Consider the following 23,638-nt stretch of genomic DNA (forward strand, 5'->3'; position numbering starts at 1 on the left):
TTTGAATTATTGAGTCCACTATTCAACGGATGCATAATTTTTAAAAAGTTGTTCAACATCACAGTGCTTTTCTTGCCCCAAACACTATGATGGCATATTTATTTGCCCCATAAAATGAAACCAGCTCCCTTTATATTTCCTTTGAGTACTAGCACATGGAATTGTTTTCAGGAATATTTTTGACCAAAGATGTATGTACCCACATATTCATGTATAAACCTATTTTGTTATCAAGTTCAGATGGCAATAGTTCAGCCAGTGGGGGCTACTGAGCTACCCCAATCTGATGGGTTTCTGACTTTGAAGCTGAGTAGTAAGGATAGTGTAAAATTTCATTGAAAATTTGATTTCTGAGCTTTACACTGCAATGGACATATGAACATGCACACATACATATGTCGATCCATTTTTCAAATCAACCCGTCAGTTCCTATGCAGGGAATAGTTTTCTATTCATAGAAACCAATGAAGCTGTCCCAAGCAGTATATGGTGTAATGCAAATAATGATTTTGGACTCAGCAAAACACGGCTGTGAAGCAACAGCACTGTGGTCCAGCCCAGCCCAGGATTTAACAATCGTCAGGACCAAACACTGGGCTTCAGTGGCAGGGAATGGAGTAATCTGTGTAAGCAGCAGCTGAATCCCTTACACCATCTGCATAAGGGGATTGCCCCTTTCTCTCAGAAAATACATCTTCCATGTCCCTTACGCTAGCATATGCTACAAAACAAGAGGCAGAGGAAATGGGAAACCAGGGAGTCTAAAAGAAGGAGAGGCAAGGGATGCCCTGGGGGGGTGGGGGGGACAGTAAGAGGAGATTCCAGGAATGCAGCTGGGCAACAGCCACAGAAGGCACAAAGTCCAGACCGGACAAAACAGACTGCTCCAGACACGGTTTCTCCCAGAAAATGGATGAAGTGGACAGTATGGATATGTGTGAACATGCATCTCGTAGAGTTTCAGGCGGCATTAGCAAAAAGTGCTTACAACCCTATGCAAACAAAGTCAATCGTCAAGGAAAGAAAACTGCCATCTAGGGCAAGAACAGCCATCGATCCCTGGGCACAGCTTTACATATTAATAAAATGTAAAGGTTCTAAATCAGTCAACAGTGTAAGCACTGAATCACATGATTATACTGGGAAGAGGGGGCAGGAAGGGAATATATAATGGACTGGAAACAGAACAAGCTTTTGAAACTAGAAATTAAAAGAATGCCCATGATTGCAAAATCAAGTAAAACAGAAGCACGTTATTCAAAGATATGGTAATAGATAACAAAAAGAGCTTGCTCTGGGGGATAGGAAATGGAAGAATGAGGTCAAGGGGTGGTATTTCTCACTCAGAAAAACGAGCCTATAGATTCTTTAGACTCTGTAAACCATGTGTAACTTTAAGAAACAGAAAAACAAAACATGAAATCTAGCGCAGTGCCTGGCTCATAAAAATTCACTGACGTTATTTGCTTTATTATCATGACAAGACAGATGACAGGTTTTCATATCACTATTACATTCATGCTAAGGGACAACAAGGTTTCCTATTTGATATGTTACTTGATCTTTTAAAAACACATTATTTGCTCTGCTTGGAGTATTCGGGCATGCTTCATAAAATAAAAAATTACAAAACATTCCAGTTGTGTTTTTTACTAAGCAAATTATCTAATTTTATGCAATTTACACACAATTATTAATTTTAGTAACAAAAACAATAGAATTCTTTCACTTCTTGATATCCCACAATAACAAGACTTAAAGTCCCCAAGACATGCACTACAGCTGTGTAACAGATTCTGTCATCGACATGATGGTCTTGGCATATTCTAGATTTTGTTCCCACTTTAAGTGCTAATTCACTGAATTAAAACAGGCAAAGATTATGAACAACTGGTTCAGAAGGAAGGAATAAACACAGCTAATAACAACAATAATGTATCAATCTCATTTGTAATAAAATACAAATTTAAAAACAAGACACCATTTCTCACTTATATTGGCAAAGATCAAATGAAAAAAACAGAGAATTTGTACAGCTGACCAGGGAGAATGGGGGGGGGGGGGGAGCGCGGAGGGGTGGTCTCACATGTGACATTAGCTGGAAGTGGAAACCACACGGCCTTTTCTTCTCAAAGTTCTAGAACTGTTTAAGCCTTGTGAACCACTTCCAGAAATGCTCTTAAGGACGAGAAGCATGTTCCTCAACATGTGGTCACAAGGACACTCACTACACCAGTGTTCATAGTAAACAGCGCACATGGACACAACGTCCAGCACGGGAAGGGGTGCACATGATGCAAACCAGACCTTCCCCGTGATGGCAGGTGGCCGGGCGCCTTCGATGCCACGTCCCCACCCTCGCCGGGCTCCCTACCGCAGGTCTACTCCCCACAGAGGCCATTAACATCAGGGGTCCGATCTGAGTCAAGAGAAGCTGGGGGGAAACATTGTGGGGTCTGTTGGGAAGTTCTCTTCACGGATGACAATGAGACTGAGAGGAGAAATGGCCTTCCCTGCCTTTTAGACCCAATCCTATGAAGATGTGAGGCTCACGTTACGGGAGCAGCTCTCTCCATGAGCGACAGGAGCCCCAGGCAGAACCGATAACCCGAGGCTGAGGTTACGGGCACCTTGGAACCGTGTGCCAATTCGGATGACAAATGCCCCGGGGTTACTTGGATATTGTTACCTCTGGTCACGACTTCAGAGCCAGTTAAGCCACAGATGCAGACTAATGAACAGGAGATATACAGTTAAGCCAATAAAAAAATTACAAAACACTATGTTTCCATGAAAAAAAAAAAGTGGATTAATAGGGATTCATTTACCAAGAAAAGGGTCTGGAAAGAAACTTCAGGTTTTAGGAATCACTATCTCTGAAGCATAAAAATTTACATATTCCCTTTCTCCATATTCGATTTTCTACTTTGTTCTACAATGAGCACCTATCACTGTAAGATTCTGCTCCTTTTTCTACTCCTTTTGTCAATCCAGTACGATTTGGGAAAGAAGAGGTAAACGTGTGTTCTAGGGAATTAGCTTGAACTGAGAACCTGGTGTTTTTAATAGGAAAAGTGGTTTGCTTTTATAAAAACGGGTTTTTGAAATAAAATTGGATACTATCAGGCATTTATTGTTTTAGTGAATACAGAAGATTACAAACAGTTTTCATTTTCCTTTGTTACTTGGGGAATCATATCATGATTTTGTACCATTCCGTATTGGAATTTCTTCTGTGAAACAAAAACAGTCCCAAAACGAAGGATCTTCAGGGGTCATAGGAACAGCAGATGATATTAAATCATTAAAAGTGAGGACACTAAACTGCCTTGGAGTTGGTTTAGAATCATCTTGAGCTGGAACCTAAAAGGGAAAAAAAGAGATTACCCCACTGTTTTACTGCATGTGAATCTTATGATCAATTTCATAATTAGGGAAATGGGAAATAAGACCAAATTATTCATGTCAGTAATATTGAACTGCAACACAGCAGGATTTCTAGGTAACTTCAATTACTCCTTATGTTACTGTTGTCAGTATAACAAGTTAAAAGAACCTAATTCTTGAACCTTCTTGGTGCCTAACCTGTGGTATGTGTTTAAAATGCAGATTTCTAAGCCACACATCCAAAAATTCTCATAGAGTTAAAAGGATCCCAAAAGATGAGTTAAAAGTATCCCCAAAATATGTAACTTTTCATAAGCAGGTAGGTTTTTCTGATAGAGAACCACAATGCAAACTTGTGAGGAACACTCTAAGGGACAGATGTGACAAAATTCCCATGACCACACAAGAGACGCAACACTTCTACAGGAAATGATTCCCTCAACACTAACCTGAAACTACATCTTATATTCTCAGATACAGCCCTTGTTCGCAACTCAGCCCAGGGTGGACCTTCTTCAACATTGGTGCCACCTCTCACAACAGGTTAAATGGCGGACGCGGGCCTGGAAGCCAGCCGCCAGGTCAGGGGCCTGTCAGGCTCCCTGCAGTGCCACAACAAGGAGGCAGCACGTGTCCACAACTGACACAAGTATAAAGCTCTATACAAACAAGAGAGTTGCAGAGTGTAAAGCTGAGACTAAATCACACGAGGACAAGTAATCAAGGCCAGAATTCTTCAGATAAGAGGGGTCAATTTTAACATACTGTCCCCTTGTAATTAAAGTATCTAAGAAGACTTTTAATCCTTTGATAAATTTATCAAGAGTACTGTCTGTGCATCGAGCTATTTTCCAGCAGTAACGACACATATCTACCGATCACGCTAGTGTCTCACGTGGATTCCTGAGAAAGAAGGACACGCATATAGCTCCAATTATTACAACATGACCAGGATTCCTTACAAATATATTCCCGCAGAATCACAACTGTGTACATGGACGCTGAGGGCCCTTGACCTGAAGGGTGTTTTGGTTTGTTTCACTTTCTTCACTCAACAACTCAGCACAGAAGAAAGAACAGACTGTGGCAGGAAGAACAGAGACCAGTGTCCCATAGCAGCGTGACACAGGGCCTCACACGTGTTTGGCCCTGTCACTTTGGGAATCATTTGGGGGATTACTACAGAAGGTGGAGGGGTTCCATCCGACAGATAATGCCATCACTCAACACCCTCCACTGAACCTTTACATTCAACCCAGCTCCAGTTCATGGGGAAGAAACCACTGGTAAGATGCCTGGGACAGTGATTATCTTGAATTTCTACCAACATATAAGACTAGGACAATACTGGAGACATTTTTTCTTTGTAATATTCACGAATGTGAAAAAATAGATAACATGCTTTATAAAAATTACTGTGAAATTCCAGGATCTTAAAGATTTGATCATGTAAAACTCTTCTCAATCTATGATCTTAAAAAACAAACACACAACTCTAACAGGATATAAACCCAATGACTGCTTCTATTCAATAAAGAACACATTCAACAAGGATTCATGCTTTTTAGAAAGAAGTAAGAGAAATCTTAAAATCTTACCCCCTGACGTCTAGATCCGTCCGGTTTCCTCAGAGCGACTGCCACAAAATGGTGCTCATCTATCTTGCTTTCCTGAAAAATAAAAGGTAGTGGATAACATATTACTGAAAGTGCAAACTCAGATACACTTCGGTTTCCATTTTTAAATCTCAGTGTCCCTGTCTCTCTACACACACGACACACATATATTCCCTTGCCTCCCTTGAACCATTTAAGAAGTCACACAGATCGTGGCCCCTGACTTGTAAATACTTCAATATGTATTTGCTAATAGGGATATTCTCTTATACAACCACACTAGCTAATAGCTTCAGTAAACTGACATTTAAAGAATACTTAAATCGACTACCTATAATCCAATTTTTGTGAATTAATCCAGTAATGTCCTCACAGCATTTCCCCCTTCCAAAACCAGAGCTCATCCAGGATCAACTACTGCTTCCAGCTGTCATGTCTTGATAACAAGATGGATTATTGTATCTAGAAGCACATCTGGGTCCTCAGCAGCCCTCACAGGTGACGTTTGAAGTGTATATGTAAAAAATCAGACTGCAACACTGGTTTATAAGCATTCAGGTAACTAAATAGTACAGCCCCTGGAAACTCAGTGGAAATTCATAGCTAAGACTTAACACACTGTTTACTGTTTTCTGTTTTCCCCTATGTCTGAAGCAACAGGGAAGGGGGTTTAGAATAGATATCGAGGCAGTTACCTCAATTCCCAACTACTAAAAACCATAGAGGCACTGGGTGGTTCATCGGTTAGGCATCTGACTCTTGATCTAGGCTCATGTCATGATCTCATGGTTCATGGGATTGAACCCTGCCCGTGTCAGGCTCTGCGTTGGCAGCACGGAGACTGCTTGGGACTCTCTCTCTTCCCCTCCCATACTCTCTCGCAAAATAAATAAACTTAAAAAAAGAAAAATTAAAACCTCCAAAACTATTAAAATTTTCAAAGAAAAGACACCTAAGACATCCCTTCATAAGGTATCATTTGAAATGGAAACTATAATCAGAAATAGTATCTTCTTCATATCTTCACACCAAATGAGCGGAAAAGAAAAAAAGAAAGAAATCCAGTAAGGACAGATATGTTAAAAGAAGAAAAAATATAACCAGCTAAATGTCCGAAGATTTAACTAAAAACAAGCCCACGATATCCATTTTATGAACAAAATTACGCTTGTTGATATATGGTCTTCCACTGCTCACACTGAATATGCTGACGGCATGAGCATCGTAAATGCACACAGGTTTCAGCTGTCACTACTTTGGGACAATCTCTCAGATCATGGGCTCTGTGGTGTCCGTATCTGAGGGGAACATCAGAGGGAACTGTGGGCCGTCCACTAGAATGCCAGGATGCCCCGCTCATCACTCACATTATCTCATCATCAGCCACAATTCAGTGAGACTGATTTCACCATAAAGCTTCGTCCTCTCTACTCAGACCTCATCAGCAACAGGTAAATAAGGCATCTGACGCGGCAGATACAACTCATTGAACCCACATGAGAACAGAAGCCCTGTGTGGTGAGCTCTGCACTAAATCCTTCTTGCCAAGAACAGTGCACGAGTAAGAATCAGGTGAAAAAGGAAATGAAACTAGCAACTTACTACTGACACGAGTTCATTCAATGCTACTGAACTGAAGACTGAAGTTTAACTTCCAAGACTTTCTAAATTTTCAAGATTTTCTTAACTTTATAAATTTTATCCATGAAATTATTGTAAATACCAGAATTTCCCTATAATCTCTGACAAACCAAAAGGGAGCAAGAATATTTTATCCTGACCCTCCTCTGCAGGACACCGAGCTCACACCCAGGGTCCCTGACCCCCTGACCCCCCCCCACAGGGCACCACGCTCATACCCGGGGTCCCTGATGCCCCCCTGCAGGGCACCAAGCTCACACCCAGGGTCCCTGACCCCCCCTGCAGGGCACCACGTTCACATCCGGGGTCCCTGATGCCCCCCTGTAGGGCACCACACTCACACCCGGGGTCCCTGACCCTCCTCTGCAGGACACCAAGCTCACACCCAGGGTCCCTGACCCCCCTCCCCGCCCCCCACAGGGCACCACGCTCACACCTGGGGTCCCTGACCACCCCCGGCAGGGCACCGCGCTCACACCTGGGGTCCCTGACCTCCCCTGCAGGGCACCAACAATGCTTCCTGTCATGCCCACTTTCATCGAGTAGCCTCCCCTAATTAATCTCACAGACATGCACAAAATAAAGAAATTCTTACAGCAAGTGATTAAGTTTTTTACCTCAAATGCCCATTCTTTTTCTTCTTCCCCATCTAGGAACAAACGTGTTTCTTTATAAACTTGGCCTATATCGAGATTTAATGGGGATATATCGAATTCAAGCCGTTGCAATTCAAATCCTAGGCCAACACCAAGGGCTTTTATGAAGCTTTCTTTCAGGGCCTAAAATACAGAACAATTTTCTCTTAGCAGAGCATTTAGCGGGTAAAATCTCCATCAACTCTACAGGCCCCACACATCTGGATTGTTAGCTCTATGCTACATGATGACTCCAAGTTGTCATCATTACTTTTACCCCTGCACTAGCACAGACACAAACCAGACATGGGATCACACGGTCAATCATCTGATCCCCTGGGCCTCTGCTCTGGGTGTAGCAGCACCTCCCTCACAGCCCTGTCGTGATCATTAAATTAACCAATTCACGAAGGGCATGTTTTCTGGCATATAGTGAATATTACAGTAGTGTTTGTTAAATAAGGCCTCGTGTGTACGAGTTCCTTTGAAAAAAAAAAAACATTAAACATTGTGAGAAATGTCTTGTTTGAGCTTTAAGAGCAAGTACCTTCTAACTGACCACTGAATATACACTTCATTTTCTTAACTGTCATTAAGATTTAATTATGCCTCCAAAAAAAAAAAAAAAAAAAAAAAAAAAAATCACAAAGTTCCCAACAATCACCCATTTATTTTAAACACTGTAGGAACTCCCCTAGTAACCAAAGGACTTTGATGCCGATTTTTAGTAAAGACAATGAGTCATCATGGGCTTTTAACTCTCAAAATTAGAAAGAAATTATACCCAATTCCTATAAAACATATCCAGTTGAGTCCATTCATCGTTAAAGCTTCTGATGGTTTCCCATTCTTTGTTGGTAAACTTTCTTTTCATAATATGAAAGAATTCTGGAATTGAACCACGACCTGTCAATTGAAGAAATACACAATTAAAAATAGACAGTGACAAGCAGGGGTTAGCCCAGGAACACAAGGGTAGTTATAGAAATAGTGAAATTCTGTGATTAAATAACAATGGGAAAAAAACAACACACAGTTGTATTGATAGATGCCTTCCGAAAATCTGATACAATTTACCAGCCAAATGTGGTATAAATTCTAAATAACATGGAGGAAAAGAACTAGATGTGGTCAAGTATCAGAAATCTACAACAAACACTCTTAAAAAAGAGGTATATTCCTCTGGGGTTTACATTTTTTACTTTGCTATAGGACAGGGAAAAAAAGCAATTCCTTTACTGTAAGTTTTTGAGAACTGCTAGAAAGCTGAGGGTTTATTTTTTTAATTTTTTTTAATGTTTATTTATTTTTGAGAGAGAGAGATACAGAGACAGAGACAGAGCATGAGAGGTGGAGGGGCAGAAAGAGAAGGAGACACAGAATCCGAAGCAGACTCCAGGCTCTGAGCGGTCAGCGCAGAGCCTGACTTGGGGCTCGAACTTATGGAGCGAGAGATCGTGACCTGAGGTGAAGTCAGACCCTTAACTGACTGAGCCACCCAGGTGCCCCGAGGGTTTTTTTTTAAAGTTTTATTTTGGGAGAAAGAAAGCCCAAGAGGAGACGGGCAGAGAGGTAGAGAGAGGGAAAGAGAATCCCAACCAAAGCAGGCTCTGTGCTGTCAGCACAGAGCCCGACGCGGGGCTGGATCTCACAACTGGGAGATCATGTTCTGAGCTGAAATCAAGAGTCGGACGTTCAACAGACGGAGGCATCCAGGCACTCCTGTTCTTGGTTTTTTCTAAGTGACCACTTTGGAAAACTACTTTACACTTCTTTCCTTCACAGGAATGGTTTCCGAACATGTTTTCTCATTTGACTTTTCCAAATGAAAACAGATGCTAATTTCTGCCTTTTCAGGGATGCCACTGTGAAATAAGCTTTTTTTCAAAAAAATTGAGATACACCCCTAGACCCTCTGTTCCATAGACAATAAAATATCACAGAGCATTCTGAACATAAATAACAAATAATTCAAGGAATCTGATTCTCAGAATTGAGAGCTGAGACACAAATTAAAAATACAAGATGTGTCTCCCATATTTTTCCAAAACAGAACTATGTGCTTATCTATCGTTACCACTAGACAGGATGTTTCTGTATTTGTTTATTGATTCTGCAAATATGTCAACTGTAAATACTACACAAATGTGTACAGAACTAATGGTCACACATGGGTCAGTCATGGTGCCTGGCCTCCCCCACGGCCAGCCTGGAGAGCCCATCAGAGCCTGGCCCTGGGCAGAAGGCCCACAAACGTTCACCACGTGGATAAACGAAACGAACCATCATTTGGTCCATTACTGCCCCATGCCCTGCTGTCCCGTGTCCTTAGTTCACGACTACAGTCCCTCGCGGAGCACGGCCTCCTCTTCGTGGCCGTCCCCTCGCAGACTGTGTTAGCTCCGACTCACAGTTCTAGAACACCCAGCTCTAAAATCCGACATTCCCACTAGCTACAAGTCCTCCAGTGACGGCCACCAGCACACGCTCTGTGGGTGTTAGACGCCTGTCTGGAGACCACAAGTTGAATCCCCGTGCTTCACGCGTTATTGGCATTGCACCGCTAACTTCACTCTAGAAACGCCCCAGTACTGCACACCGGAATGCTATGGACTGCGTCTCCACAGGGAGCTTACAGCCGGTCCTACAGCAACCAAGTATCGTTCCCATAGTGATCTCAAGGGTAAAAGTATCAAAAATCAGTTCCTCCACAGAACTGTTCACGATCCCCCACCATTCCCACTTCAGCAGACTTAAGAGTGTCCTCCTTAGCCAGGAGATACTTCTGATGATCCTGTGGGGAGTGATGTGGTCCTTTACAGATCAAGACAAAGACTCTCATTTACTTTCAAGTTCAACAGACTCATTTAATCCAACTATCTTCTCCTTGGCACTCTGTTCTCGAGAAAAATACATTTCAATAGTTTACGAGTTCAATTAGCGTTCACTGTTTGTGTTGTTCACATTGCTAAAATTCTGTTACTTCCTAAAAGCAGCCCAGCAGACCTATCAAGTCATTTCACGTAACAGCACTGAAATATTAGCTGATCTTGGGGTCCCAGGGGAGGGGGATCCCTCTGATGGTCCCGTGCTTCACTCTCCCAACACCTCCCTCAAGGCCCTTACTAAACACAGTCTCCTTAGAAAGCAAACAGCACTAGCACATGGCGTGGCTTGAGAAATGACACTCGAAAGTGACAATAAATCTGGAGAATTTAAACACGGGGAGCACTGTATCTAGGTAAATCATCAACTGCTTCCTCTTGAACACGTTCTGGCACAGTGCAAACACTAACAGTGGGGAAAACAGCTACCTTGATTTGGAGACTACACTGTATATTTTGAGAACTATAGCTTTAATGGAACACTGCCCCAAATGCCATAGTTAAAAATATATGCCTATTGTCATCTATAATGTCATTTTGTTTGTTGGTTTCTTCATAACCTTCAAAAAACCTTCTAATTTTTTAACTAAATAAGATGGGGCAATCAAGACAAAAAAGATTAAATATGCATGCTAATAAAAAACGAACTGATAGGGCGCCTGGGTGGCGCAGTCGGTTAAGCGTCCGACTTCAGCCAGGTCACGATCTCGCGGTCCGTGAGTTCGAGCCCCGCGTCAGGCTCCGGGCTGATGGCTCGGAGCCTGGAGCCTGTTTCCGATTCTGTGTCTCCCTCTCTCTCTGCCCCTCCCCGTTCATGCTCTGTCTCTCTCTGTCCCAAAAATAAATAAAAAAATAAAAAAAAAAAAAAAAAAAAAAAAAAAAACGAACTGATAAAGCCCTCTAATTTTTTAACTACATAATATGGGGCAATCAAGAGAAAAAATATGCATGCTAATAAAAAGAAAATGATGAACATAAAAAGCACTCTAGCACAATCACTGAAAGCAATCACAAACTGATTATGTACAGCTAAAAAAGTACCCAATATGAGGGCGTTTTCATATACTTTTGAGAGCATCTTATCCATTCCACAAAATAAGAGATGTGACAGCAAGAAAAGAGGATTTTCTAATTATTTGGCCAAAGCACAAGAGCACCACAGTGTGGCACTATGGTGGAAATACACAGTGGGTGAGTCCTCTGCTAGGTAGTTTACCTAGGAAATTGGAATTCGGGGGCGGGGGAGGAAATCAGTAGGAAATACCAGAACAGTACATTTGTCCCTCAAACGATCTGAAGGCAGCATAATTATCAAACATATAATCTGGCAAACCACCTAATAATACCATCACGTATTCATGTTTCCTGAGTCAGATTTAATCATCCCACCACATGCTGAAGGGGATAGGTAAGGAAGATGAAGTGACTGAAAAACAAAACCACTAACCACATTTACGGAAACCAGATTACCCCTCTTGTTGCTTAGCCTTTAGGAAAAGCAGTGTTAGGTACTAAGCTTCATAACGATCAACTAATCGAGACCACAGACCAACTGGTAGGTTGACTAAACATTCAGTGATAACCCACAACAAAGAGTTCACACAAACACCTCAAGCTGATATTGCCAACCTACAAAAAGAAATCCCACTAGTAGCAGAACCTCAAAGCCCACCTACGCCAATCTGTCCTCCAATGTCACCAATGTGTTCACCATCCTTAAAAGGGATCTGTTACTTTAGGGAGGGGTTGAGCCCTGTCCATCTGTGTGCTTCGAAATAGTGAAATTTAGCTTTTAATCAAAATTCCAATTAGAAATTCTAGTAGTGCCATTTTTTGGATTACATATATTCTTGCTTCCACAGGAGCGGGGGAGGGACAGACTTCTATTCTAGACTTTGAGCCAGTATGTGCACAATGATGATGGACTTGTGTGGGAATTTACCGAGGCACAAACCCAGAATAAAGCAACAATGTATGAGGTCCTCAGGTGCCTTTCACAAATCCTGACAAAGGAGCTCTGTTAGAGCAGGAGGGCACAGAGTGAGATGCGGGCACCTGGGCTGGACACCCCCACTCAGGCAGTCCTGAACCCCAGCAGCTCGTAGTGCCTATATAAATGCCCCTATCAACACATGTGGCAAGAAACAGGCCTGGAGAGCAAGAACGGGACTCAGGGGCTGCAAATGTGTAATCTTTCAGGAAGAGGGCAGGACCCCCTGAAGGCAGGTAGAGGGGCCTGAGGGTGGGGGAGGCCCCAGGACCAGGAAACAGAGCAGGAGACACGGACTATTCTCAGGCCTCGAAACCATACAAAGTTTGCCCTGTTGGCTTTTCAACCTGCTTGGGACCCAAGGCCTCCCTTTCCCAGTTTTCCCTCTTTAAATGGGAAAGTCTACCCTGCGCCTATTCCCCAAGGTGTTACAGAAGCGGATGGTTTATTTTCTAGCTTAACAGGTTCACAGGAGAGAGAGGAATTCTGTCCTGCCATGGAACATACCCAGCCTCACCTGTACCTGAGTTAGATCATCCACATGATGAGACGTCGAAGCTTTGGAGCTGATGATATTCGGAAGAGATGCCGGAGTCAGAGTGAATGCTGGGACAAGCTAAGGCTCGGAGAGGCTGGGACGGGATGAATTTATTTTGTACGTGGGAAAGAGATACATTTATGGGGGAAGGTGGAGGATGGACCATACTGGGTTGAACAGCATCTCCCAAAATTCATGGCCACACAGAACCTCAGGTGTAGCCTGCAGATGGAATCACATTAGGATGAGGTCACAGTGGATTAGGACAGGCCCTGTATCCAGTGACGGAGAAACACTGAGGCACAGAGAGAATCTAGGAAGATGCAGGTGGTACCGAGGTGGCCAAGCTAGAAGCCAAGGGCGGCCAAGGGCGGCCAGGAAACCAGGAAGAGGCAACGAGGGGTCCTCCCCAGAGCGTCAGAGGAGCGCGGCCCTGTCGACTCTGACTGGTGGCCTTGAGGACATCACAGCCCTCTGGGGTCTAACACAGGAGTGCGTAGTGGCCGCTCTGGAGCCCCGGAAACCAGGGCACAGGCACACGACGCACGTCACGTGTGCAGACGCACCCACACTCCAGACAGCTTCAGCGCCCGCGAGTCAGACGCTCACGTCCGGGCACCGTCGCCTCTGTGCCGACAGTCCTTTCAACCTCGGTAGTTCCAAAGCTTCCAACAAGGCAGAGCGGGGGAGATTACGGAACACACGTGTAAAGGGCCCCAAGTACTCAGTGCCTCACAAATGGGGGCGCTGGTGTCGTGCACACTGTTACTGCTCTTCTGCGAGGCGCGGCACTGCATCCCCTGCGCTTTCACCATGTCGGCGCAGTTTTCCTGTCGCTACTTCAGCAGTTCGTACGTTAACAGTGTTAACCTCTGTCCGTCGTATGTGCCACAAATGTATTTCCTGGTTTCTGAGAGAAGATTTAATATGAAACCGATCACATCTGCGGACTTGGTTTCTTCTGACCTTTCTAGCTTCACAGGCATCCTGCTTCCACAAGTCTGAGAGAGTACACAATTCCACTGTGTTCTAGCAATCGTCATGAAAACCTAACTCCAACTTTGTTCTCTAGTGTAACACAAGGATCTAAGGGCTTTCTCATGACTTCCATCGTTAAAAAAAGGGACGGGTTATGGACTTCGTCACTGCTGGATCTGTAAACTATACCAAGTACAGGGATCCCCAAACATTAATACGACTGACATTCACCTGAGAAACCAGCTGTGCTCTCAGAGATTCTGGTCCAGTAGGTCTGGGGGGGTTTCAAGGAATCTGCATTTTGAGGAGCAGCCTGGCTGATTTTAGTATCCTGACCACCATTTTAAAACCATCACTGTACAGACGTCTGAGTGGCTCAGTCAGTTAAGCGTCCGACTTCAGCTCAGGCTACGATCTCTCGGTCCACGAGCTCGAGGCCCACATTAGGTCTGTGCTGATGGCTCAGAGCCTGGAGTCTGCTTCAGATTCTGTGCCTCCCTCTCTCTCTCAAAAATAAATAGTAAATAAAACATAAAAAAAAAAAAAAAAAAAAACACAAAAAAACACCACTCTATGCATATAACCACCACCACCTCAGAGCTAACCTTTGTTAAGTACGCAATCATTCCAGGCATTGTCCATGTCTAGGCCTTCAACTATCCAGCTTTGGTGATAGAACTGTTTAGCCATTAGGATATAAATCATCATATACACACAAATTCTAGAAGAATTAAAGATTTAAACGTAAAAATAAAATTGTAATTTTATTTTTTAAGTTTATTTAGAGACAGCATGAGTGGTAGAGGGGAAGAAAAAGAGAGAGAGAGAGAGAGAGAGAGAGAGAGAGAGAGAGAGAAAGAAAGAACAAATCAAGCAGGCACCATGCTGTCAGCACAGAGCCTGACCCGGGGCTCAAACCCACAAACCCTGAGATCATGACCTCAGCCAAAACCAAGAGTCTGACACCCAACTGACTTAGCCACCCAGATGCCCCTAAAACTGCAATTTTAGAACAAAATCTAGTGGACTCCACCCTATGGGCAGAGAATATCTTATATCAATTTAATTATTTTTTCCAAATAAGACAGAATTCAGAATTTATCAATCAAAAGATAATTCATATGGCCAAAAATATAACTAAATTTAAAAGGTAAATAATAATACAATGGGCAAAATACAACAAATTTGGTCAATAAACCATTAATATCCACAATATATAAAGAAGTTTTATACAATGATTAGAAAGTACTGATAAGCAGTTTATACAAATCATAAATTCGAGTAGTCGATAAGCTATTGCTCTAGTGATGAGAATAATGCACCATGTAATCAATAATCTTTGCCCACTGAACTATTATTTTGTGTAGACACCAGGCTCTCACTGTTAACTGTCAGTTTTCTATTCTTGTGTTTACAATGCTTAACAAACTCGTAGGAAATGGTAAAGCCAGTCCCGTCTCACTGTATTTTTCATACTCTTAGACATGAATTCCTCCATGAAAACCTTAAGTTCATTTAACCCCATTCTGCAGAATGCTTCACATACTTTGCACCTGTAAACATTAAACAGGAATCAGTACAATCTAGTACAGACAGGCCACATATTACAGACTACGTAGGTGGGCTTTGCATCCTGGGTACAAATCCATGTTCTACTTTTTTTTTTTTTTAATGTTTATTTTTGAAAGAGAGACAGAGCATGAACAGGGGAGGGGCAGAAAGAGAGGGAGACACAGAATCTGAAACAGACTCCAGGCTCTGAGCTGTCAGCAAAGAGCCCTACACAGGGCCTGAACTCACGAACTGCGAGATCATGACCTGAGCCGTAGTTGGACGCTGAACAGACTGAGCCACCCAGGCGCCCCTCCATGATCTACTTTTTAGCTGTCGCCTAGGGCCGGGGTCTTACTCTAGTCTCTAAAATAAAAATAGCACTTGGTCCTAGGCATCAAAAGACGAAGTAAGATAACACATCCAAGGCTCTAACACACATAGAAGCATCAGCACAGAGGAAGGTGCCCCACAGCCAACCCCACCCTGTAACTGGGAAGGGGATATTCCCTGCTGGGAAGACCTGGTTTTCCAGGGAGGAGGTCGGAGTACAGAAGGAAGTGTGACTTATTTCAGCTACCTGCTTCCATGTGTCCAGGCTGAAAGAAGACAAACGTGATCAGTAAGCACCCCTGCAGAACGCGGGTCCAGGAGAGCGGGAGCCCGGACGCGGGAAAGACTGTGAAAGTAACCTCGGGAGCAAGCAGGTGAGACCTGGATGGGAGCGGAGTGGAGGCAGTGGAGACAAAGGAGGGCGAGGAAGACGACTCAACAGGAGGAAATGCGTGTAACCACAACTCACTGACCAGGACAGTTTCTCTTGTAACGTTTTCCACCACGGATGTGTTCTCACTTTCTCATTTGTAATGAACACATTTAGCCAAGCCTAGGACTCCTCTCATTTGCACATGTGATAAATATTTACGGAGCACCTGCAAGGTGGCTGCACCCTCGGCTACGTACGGGGTGCGCTGGAGCAAAGCCGCAAGAAGCCACAATCCCCAACCTCATCTAATGAGGAAGGACAGACGACAGTCCAGGAGTTAGGCTGTCAGGACAAATGAGAAGGGCCACACAGAGGAAAAGAAGGCCAGTCGGTGGTCAGAAAAGTCTCTTCGAAGGAGGAACTGGCTGGTGCCGTGGCTCAGTCGGCTGAGCATTTGACTTCGGCTCAGGTCATGATCTCACGGTTCAGGGGTTCGAGCCCTGCATCGGGCTCCGGGCTGACAACTCAGAGTCTGGAGCCTGCTTTGGATTCTTTCTGTGTCTCACTCTCTCTCTCTCTCTCTCTCTCCCCCTGCCCTGTTCGTTCTCAGTCTCCCTCTTTCAAAAATAAATACACATTAAAAAAAAAACTGAAGGAGTAACTGACTACCTCTTACACTCCAGGTCTCAGGTACTCAGGAAAAGAGAGGACAGGAAGAAAAGATCAGCGTTTCTGCAAGGACGCAGAGCAGTTTGCTACTCGAAGCAATGAAAGACAAGGACAGCAGCTAGAAGAAGAGAGAGGTACCAACAAGAAGGACACAGGGTTGTGAGAAGGGGACTGGATTTTATTAAGAACCAAACCAAGAGTTTTGAGAAAACTGCTGTAGGTATTTTTAAAGACCACTGCACTCGGTACAGAGAACTGTACCAACAGCACAAAAGCAGGAAGCAGTCAGGAAGCTATTACAGCTGCACGGGGAACAGTAAAGTGGAAGGACACAGGAAGACCAGACCACCCTTCCTACCTCATAGTCCCACCGTGCACTTTATACTCACTGTGCTCAATTTACGTAGCAGCTGTTCTAGACAGCAGTGCCTTAAGTCATTTCTAAGCTATTAAATTAGTACCAAATCTCAAAACATCGAGTCATTTTGTCCTGCCAATTACTATCCAGCAAAGTTTATAATAAAAATGGGAACCTGAAAATGTAAAATCATGGGAAAAACTTATTTTGGTCTTTTCCCAAATCTAAATAATAATTTTGATACTGTGTCTATCTTGTTTTGTAAAGGTGGGAACACAACTAAAAAACTCATAGAACTGTATTTTCTTTCATACTCATTAACCACAAAAGGCTTTGATGCTAGATAAAAATTAGAAAATGAAGGAAAAACCAATTTCCCAATCCGGGGCGGCAAATTATCACGAGGACCTACAGAACACCTGTCCCCAGGAGTTAGAAATGTGCTGCACTGGCGCATTACCCATCCTGGGGTCCCCAGCACTTTACAAGCCCTCCTGTCTGGACATTAACTAAACAATTATTTCCTGAGGGCCAGCCCTGCACCAGCTCTTTTCTCCAAGAAGCAGAGAACACAGCAGCAGCTGCCACATCCCCCTCCAGCTGTGGGCATCTGGCTAGAAGACCCCCCCCCCCCCCTCCAAGGCTGCCTGGGTCCAGCAGTTACTCCCTAGTGCCCTACCAGCGGCGACGGGAGCCCTGGGAGAGGGAGGGACTTTTAGCCAGCACAAATGGCTAACAAGTTCCTACATGATGGCTTCCCTGCAGACAGGAACAGAAGACAAAATGGAATGGAGTGTTTCCACACACCAAGGATGCCCCAACGGCTGACTCCGACCTGGAAGACAATCTGGTAACAATGTCCGCCACAAAGTTACGCTTCTGCTGCCGGCCTGGGTTGTGCCCTCCATCACTCAGCAACCTTGGGGAACGTGCCTTGCTCGGCTTTCACTTATTCTGATAAGCAGAGCAATTCAAATGAGTCCCCATTGCAGTAGAAAAGTCTACTTCCCTCTCTCACTGAGTGATAAACTGTCCATTCACACTTGAGAACCAGCGCAGTGACCGGAAAACCGCTCTTCCCCTGTTAGGAGATACGTCAAGAGCTTTTTGGCAATGAAGCAAAGAAGAGTTAAGGTCTGGACACTGTGATTAGCCAAATAAGATCAATAAAAAAAGGTGTATGTGTATGGTGGGGAAGGTGTCCTAATAAAATATAATAGGAAACTGAATTTTCAGTTTTTGCTCATTTAACTTTTTAAATATTAAAAGTTTTAATTAGTGAAGGCACCTGGGTGGCTCAGTTGGTTAAGTGCCTGACTTCAGCTCAGGTCACGATCTCACAGTTTGTGAGTTCGAGCCCCATGTCGGGCTCTGTGCTGACAGCTCAGAGCCTGGAGCCTGCTTCCGATTCTGTGTCTCCCTCTCTCTCTGCCCCTCCCCCACTCATGCTCTGTCTCTCTCTGTCTCAAACAAAAATAAAAACATTTTTTAAAAAATTTTAATTAGTAGTTCCTTATTTATCCAGTATTGACCACCAGCCAATATTGTCCCCGGGAAGCTAACTGGTAGTAAAATCTATCTCACAGGCAAAGTTGCAAGGTAGCCGTGAGCCCCAGTGGCCAGCCATTCTTGTGTCATTGTGCACACTGCATTCAAAGGACCAGTGGCCTCTCAAATAATTTCTGACTTTTGGAATAAGGACAAAAGGAAGCTATGAAAGCACATGGGCTCATTCCCATGCTTGCCACATCTCCTTTTTAGCAGTGGCTTTTCCGAACAAGCTCTCTGTGATGCTCCTGCAAACCAGATGCTGTCCTGGGAAAAACACACACGTGCATATTCACACAAAACGTGGTGAACAATTTTAGGACATTAAGAAAAAAAATGCCTTGGGATGCCTGGGTGGCTCGGTGGGTTAAGCGTCGACTTCAGCTCAGGTCATGATCTCACAGTGCGTGAGTTTGAGACCCACGCTGGGCTCAGAGCCTGCAGACTGCTTCAGATTCCGTGTCTCCCTCTCTGTCGGCCCCTCCCCACTCGTGTTCTCTCTCTCTCAAAAATAAATAAACGTTAAAAAGAAAATGTTTTTGTAATGCCTTGATGTTTATCCAGGAATTTTTAGGCCAAGAATCTCCATTGTCACTAGTAGAGCCTCCTTTGCAAATCTGAGAACAGCGTGGGCGAGGAAAAAAGCAGGTGGTGGCAATGAGAGGTAAAGGAACACCCCGACAGCAACTGTGAGCAATGAGACTCACAGCCACACTCTGAAGGCCTCCGGCCAAGACACAGAGTACTTCTTCATGCACCTGGCAAAGAGCGAGCTAACGATGTTATGACCTGAACTAGGCAGGTGCTAAGAGATATGACAGCAGCCAGCCTCGGACATAGCTCACAGTTCCTGCTCTCATGTGGCTCTAAGGACCAAGAGAAAGACCATCAATTACCCTGACAAATAATTATAAACGGAGATATGTAGTGGAATGAAGGAAATATATTTTAGGAGGGCTCACGACAAAAGAACCGACCTATGACTTTGGCTCACAGAGGTGTCCCTAGTAAGGCTGAGGTGACAGCTAACCGGTAAAGAAGTCATCTCTGCAGAGATGGGGGCAGGGGATAAAGTTAACACAAATCTTCCAGAGTAAGGGCAACAGAAGGAAAGACTGTGGTGGAGATAGTGTGGAGATGAGGAAATTATACCATGAAATTAGGAAAATGTTTTTCTCTTATTAACACCTTTCTTCTTAGCCTGTTACTTACCTTCTCATAAAAATAGTGTATCGATGCTGGGGTGGTTGGAACAATTCAAATGGACAATATAAATAAGGCACTTAATAAAACGTGCCGGCTTATAGTAAGTGCTCACTAAATGTTACAGGTGATGAAAACTACAGAGCAGTTAAGAGAACCTGTGCTCTAGTAAAACTGCCTGAATACTCAACCCCACAGTCAATGAAAGCAGTTCCTACGGTCACCAATTACCAATACCTAACGCAAAATATAAGCAACTTAAATATTTTAATAATGGCTTGCTCTTAATTTTCGCTCATGTAAATGTGCTGCAAAGAGCTGTAATTAAAATATTCCAGAAATACAGGTCATCTCCACTATAGGACTATAGTATACTTCACCAAGGAGATGTTTTTGTTTGGTTTTTTTCGTTTTTTTCTTTTTTTTAAGCAAAACAAGTTACTCATAAATTCTGGAAAATACCTGAATGAAACGAAGTTCTTACAATATAATTACTATGTTTTCTAACTAGAATGCCATTCGAAACGGACTGTTCATGGAGTTCATTTCGGTTTAACATTATTTAAATAATACAAAAAGCTACTGAAAAACCATTCTTTACAAAAGTTAACAATCTTCGAAAACAGTTTGAAATGTATTCTTATTTAACAAACTAGGGTATAATCCAAGAAGGAAACCTTTGTTATTTTCATTTTGCCTCTAGGCAAAGCATTACACGCGTGCTCAATTCAGAGAAACTTTCCTTTCCAGACGTTTGCGGATATTCACAGAAAAAGGGAAATATACCCTTTTCAGATACATGTTCTCTCAGCTACAGCACCTTTGACTACTGAGCACATTTTTCCTAAACTTAAAGATCTGTAATACACCTCCTGGCCTGAGTCTTCGGACAGATAAGAACTGAGAACACAAGACTGGTAACTTGTGCACTGCAAAAATGCAACATTACCTGGAAAACTAGTCTTCATTACATCAATTCCAACTTGTAGCTCAGGTTCAGCAGCGAGCACAGCATAGTCCCCTTGATGAGAGATGTTAAAGTTGAAATTGGGGTAAGGATTCAAGGAGTCTTTCGCAAGAACTGGTTTTCCCTTTGCAGTTCTCTGCAAACGAATATTATTCCAAGGGATATTCAATTTCTCTGCAACTAATTTCCTCATCATCAGACGACCGGCCTGTTAAGTAAGCAAAACACATAGTATGTATTGATGTGTACTAAAGATTCAAGTATGTTGCCTGTAACAAAGTCCATTTTTGTAGTTTCTAAAATATATTCATTTTTAAGTGTTTAAAAGTACGGAAGTACTAAACATACTGCGTTAAGATTTCAGCAATGCTTAAGAAGCTCGAAGAAAAGGTCAAAGTCTCTCCTGTCAACAAGTAACCAATGTTAAGATTCGGCACCCTTCTGGTCTTTTCACGACGTGTCTAAATAAATATGTGTTCATTTAGCTATGCTTTTGCTATCTATCTCATATATGAGATCCTACTCTAAGCGGGCCTGCACCATCCATAAGCTTTATAACGTGCAAGTGCTGGGAATTATTTCATGTCTGTACACATGGGTCTGGTCTGTACCCTTTTAACTGTAGCATAGTACTTCATACTCTCAAGGTCCTCCTCTTGATGGACTACTCCCCTATTACCAGACATTTAGGCTGGCTCTAGTTTAGCTATTATAAACAATCTCCCAAGGAACCACCCTGTTGTTCCTACATCTTTCTGCCTATGTCCAAGTACATGCAGACCCTATAGACACATTACTCAGCTTCAATAATTAGCAAGTCAGGGACACCTGGGTGGCTCAGTAGGTTATGTGCCTGACTCTTGATTTCAGTTCAGGTCATCATCTCAAGATTGGTGAGATCAAGCCCCATGGTGGGCTCTGTGCTGACAGCATGGGAGTCTACCTCTCCCTATCTCTGCCCCTCCCCCATTCTCTGTCTCTGTCTCTCTCTCTCTGTCTCTCTCTCAACACACACACACAATTAGCAATGCATGACTTACTTCACATATACCTCATACCTCTCCCAGTGTCCCACGTCTTTAATTAGTAAATTACTAAAACCACACAAAAATACCCAAAGATATGAAGTAACAAAATATATGATATTTTATAAAATACCTTTCAAGTATTTTCCCCTTCCATTCTAACAATGATTTTTAAAACTCACAATGCTCTGCATTACGGTTTCTTACAAATTATAAAAAAAAAAAGTTTTAAAAAAATTCACCAATATGCCTTCCAAACATTATCAATTAGCCCACCTTATAAAGGAAAAAGCGTTTCCATACAGAGGCATTTTCAAGAACTGGCGGTCTTTGAAATGATGGTAACTACAAGCTATTTCAAAATGCTGTCTACAGAAGAGATAATTTCCAAATGCAATTTTCCATATGTTGCTTAAAAATATATCACTAAAATAAGTAATTCCGTTTAACCATCGTTCCCCAAGGTATAGAGTCAGTACGGGGGTATGCCTAAGACGGCCCCTCCCCGCGGCCCGGGCCTTCTCTTTTCGGTCCAGGAACCCTCCCCAGTACTCGGCCCTCCTCCTCGCCGCCCAAGACCCCTCCTGGGGCTCAGTCCCCCCTCTTCGCGGGCCAGGAACCCTCCTCGGGACTGGGCCCACCCACATCCCCGCGGCCCAGGTCCCCTCCCTGGGGCTCAGCCCATCCCTCCCCGCGACCCAGGTTCCCTCCCCGGGCTCAGCTCCCCGTCTCCGCGGCCCAGGACTCCTCCTCGGGACTCGCCCCCACTCCCCGCGGCCCGGGCCCCTTCCCCGCGATCCAGGAACTCTCCCCGGAGCCCAAGTCCCCTTCCCTGGGGCTCGACCCACCCCTCCCCGCAGCCCAGGCCTCCTCCCCGGGACTCGGCCTCCCCTCCCCGTGGCACTCGGCCCTCCTCCTGGCGGCCCAGGACCCCTACCCGGGACCCTGGGCCCCCTCCCCAGGGCTCGACCCACCCCTCCCCACGGCCCGGACCCCCCTCCCCGCGGTCCAGGAACCCTCCCTGCAGCCCAGGTCCCCTCGCCAGGACTCGGCCCATCCCCCTCCCCGCAGCCCAGGCCCCCTCCCTCAGGCCCAGGACCCCTTCTCGGGACTCGCCCCCCTGCCCGCGTCCTGGGCGCACTCTCCGAGGCCTCGAGGCTGGCCTAGGCCTCCCCCAGCTGGGCGGCGTGCAGAGCTAAACAAAGTGGGGCCATCAGGGATTCCGAGGGCCTACCGCGCGCAGACTTTCTCAGGATGTGGAGACTGGAGCATCGCACCGGCAGGTGCACGACCCGCGCGGAGGTAAGATGAAGATCTGACAACCCCGGACGTGCATGATGCAGACCCCTCGCCGTGGGGCGGGCGGCGGCGTCGCCCCCAGCATCACCGCCCCCGCGGCCGCGCAGCCCCCACGGGGTAGGAGCTGTCCTCGCCGAGGCCCGGCCGCCCGGCCCGCACGTATAGGCCGGCCCGAGGCCCACGACCCCCGGCGGCGGCTGCCCTGGCCCTTCCACCCCCCCCAAACCTGTAGTACCATGGCTGCTTTGGCGTCCCGGGCGAAGACGAACTGGCCGATGCGTTCCTTCTCCTCGGGCTGGATCGACCGCACCGCCAGCAGCCACTCGGCGCGGCTCGGCAGCCAGGTGCCGCACGAAAAGGCCCAACGCACGCCCTCCATCGCAGGCACCGAAGAGCACCGCCGCGCGGGCTAGCCCATGCACGGAGAAAGGACCCCGCAACCGCCCCGGGCCCAGGTGGCGTGGACGCAGGCGTAGCCCCACCCCCTTCGCACCGGCGTCAGGAGGAAGGAGGCGGGCACCGCCGACGTGCGCGCGCAGCCCCGCCCACCAGGGGGCTTTCGCTTTTCCCCGGCCGCGCCGCCGTCTCCTGGAGAGAACGGCTAGGGGCGGAGACGCAGGCCCGCCTCTGCGCTCTGCGGC

At 45.0% G+C, this 23,638-nt stretch overlaps 1 protein-coding gene across 1 annotated transcript; it reads right to left on the reverse strand.

Moving 5' to 3' along the window:
- Positions 1-1,450: 1,450 nt before the first annotated feature.
- Positions 1,451-23,491, reverse strand: AASDHPPT (aminoadipate-semialdehyde dehydrogenase-phosphopantetheinyl transferase). Its single transcript, XM_019435270.2, has 6 exons — positions 23,233-23,491; positions 20,656-20,881; positions 8,065-8,186; positions 7,263-7,424; positions 4,987-5,058; positions 1,451-3,364 (listed from the first exon to the last, which is right to left on the reverse strand). Exons 1-6 carry the CDS (start codon positions 23,374-23,376, stop codon positions 3,200-3,202), a joined length of 891 nt encoding a protein of 296 aa, XP_019290815.1. The 5' UTR covers positions 23,377-23,491; the 3' UTR covers positions 1,451-3,199.
- Positions 23,492-23,638: the final 147 nt, after the last annotated feature.

This window comes from Panthera pardus, unplaced genomic scaffold (genome assembly GCF_024362965.1).
Source record: "Panthera pardus isolate Hobbes unplaced genomic scaffold, ASM2436296v1 HiC_scaffold_12, whole genome shotgun sequence".
Lineage (NCBI taxonomy): Eukaryota > Metazoa > Chordata > Mammalia > Carnivora > Felidae > Panthera > Panthera pardus.